This window comes from Alligator sinensis, unplaced genomic scaffold, assembly GCF_000455745.1.
Source record: "Alligator sinensis unplaced genomic scaffold, ASM45574v1 scaffold651_1, whole genome shotgun sequence".
In the NCBI taxonomy this organism is placed as follows: domain Eukaryota; kingdom Metazoa; phylum Chordata; order Crocodylia; family Alligatoridae; genus Alligator; species Alligator sinensis.
The window spans coordinates 101,050-103,194 of NW_005842014.1; the positions used below are offsets into that span (position 1 = coordinate 101,050).

General features: G+C 42.6%; 1 protein-coding gene across 5 annotated transcripts in view; it reads left to right on the plus strand.

The window, feature by feature from the left end:
- EFR3A (EFR3 homolog A) overlaps positions 1-2,145 on the plus strand; it is a 156,078-nt gene that overhangs the window by 54,987 nt on the left and 98,946 nt on the right. For all 5 annotated transcript variants that reach the window (XM_025202103.1, XM_014519164.2, XM_025202102.1 and 2 more), the window contains one exon: positions 1,113-1,263. In XM_025202103.1, coding sequence (XP_025057888.1) covers positions 1,113-1,263 — 151 coding nt within the window. The remainder of the gene's footprint in view (positions 1-1,112; positions 1,264-2,145) is intronic.

The window sequence follows — 2,145 nt, forward strand, 5'->3', positions numbered from 1 at the left end:
ACCTGCTACAAACCCGTGCTGGTTTCCCCTCAGCATAATTTGTCCTGCTGGGCTCTCGCAAATGTGAGCCTTGATAATTTTTTCAAAGACTTTGCCTAGGATGGCGGTGAGACTGACTGGCCTATAGTTGCCTCCTTCCTCCCCTTCTTGAAAATGGGAACCACATTGGCCCTTTTCCAGGCCTCCAGGACCTGGCTGGTGCGCCGTGAGTGTTCAAATATTCCCGCCAGTGGCTGTGCAATGACGTCTGTGTGGCTGTGCAATGACGACTGTGCCTTCAGTACCCTCGGATGGAGCTCATACCATGTCATCCCCCGTTGCCAATACCAGGTCCAGTAAGGCAGTAAGGCATTCCCCCTAGTGGGACCATGCACCTCCTGCATCAGGTGGAGGTCCTGTACACAGGATAGGAACCTGCGTGATTGGTGGGACTTTGCTGTCTGCATCTCCCAGCAGATGTCTGGGTAGTTTAGGTCCCCCATGACTACCGCCTCCCTAGTTTTTATGCTCTCAGAGAGCTGTCTCAGGAGCCCCAAATCTAGTTCTTCCCCTTGGTGTGGGGGTCTGTAGCAGACCCCTACCACCAAATCCCTTTCTCTTTGACCTCCATGTAACCTAACCCACAATCCTTCTACTTTCTCCTCCTTCGATTCCATTTTGATAAGGGTCGATGTATATCGCTCATTGACATAGAGCGCAACCCCTCCCCTTCTCTTCCCCACTCTATCCTTTCTGTACAGCTTATAACCCTCAATGTGTACCGCCCAGTCGTGGGAAGAATCCCACCAGGTTTCTCTTAGCCCTACTAAGTCGTAGGTGTTTTCTGCAAGCAGGAGTGCTAGTTCATCCTGCTTGCTCCCCATGCTCCTAGCATTAGTGTATAGGCACTTGAGCCCTGTGACTGGTGCCTTTGTTGCCCCCCGGCTCTGATGCCCAAAGGGCCCCTTATTGCTTACCTGCATTGTGTTCCTATCTTTGCTAAAATGCCTGTCATAAATTTGTCCATTTATGATAGAGGCATTGGCCACAACGACAGTAAGAGATGAGCTTCCTTTTGTCTAAACGTAACGTGAAGGTGTGTACTTACTCTTCATTCATTCATTCATTGTCAGGTATGTTTTAATTGCCATGGAGGCATTGGACCAACTTCTGATGGCTTGCCATTCTCAAAGCATAAAACCATTTGTGGAAAGCTTTCTGCACATGGTGGCCAAGTTGCTGGAGTCGGGGGAACCAAAACTTCAAGTTCTTGGAACCAATTCTGTGAGTAAGCCCATTTTACGTTCAGATGTCAATCTTGGTTTGAAGAAAATGGCTATATACGAGTACCTTTATGTTTAATATTAAAAACAAGCACTGTATATGAATAGTCATTCTACTAAAAGTATGATGAGTAGTACTAAGTTTTATTAGTAAATTGGAGTTGAATTTTTCACTAGCAACTGCAGTCTAGTATTCTTAGTTTCATTTTATGGAGTCCTTCCTATATTTCTGGATTCTTGCAGCAATAATAGCTATACTTCCTGCTATTATATAATGCTAACACCTTAAGATATCTGATATAATTGCATGTTGAGAGAGACTGCCCATAACAACGATTTTGGACAGAATCTAATTAATTAATGGCTGGTATTCAACTGTATGGGTAAAGTTCCTCCCCCTATCCTCAGTTTCGTGATAGGATTGATATTTAACACATCTATCAGTGGAATGACACAAAAGGTGAGCATGGAGGTAGCAGAGCTTGCAAGTGATACAGATTTTAGTCAAGATTTGGGAAGCCTGTGGGCTATTAAAGCACTTCTGTAAAGCTAAGTGAATTAGCATCATAACACATGAAATGCATTCAAGGCAAAAAAAGTTAGGAAATAATATTCTGAGACGCATTGCTAGGTTTGAAATGAACAGTAATTATTTTGGAAAAATATGGACATGGTTGTGACTGTTTCATTGAAGACCTAGGATCAGGGTACAACAATGCTTTAAAAAGAATGTAACAATGGAATAAAAATAACAGAATTGACAGTGTGGCTGCACATGACATGATATGCAGTTCTGTTGCATTGATACAGATCTACAGAATAAAGAATGCTATATATATATATATATATATATATATATATATATATATATATTATATAAACA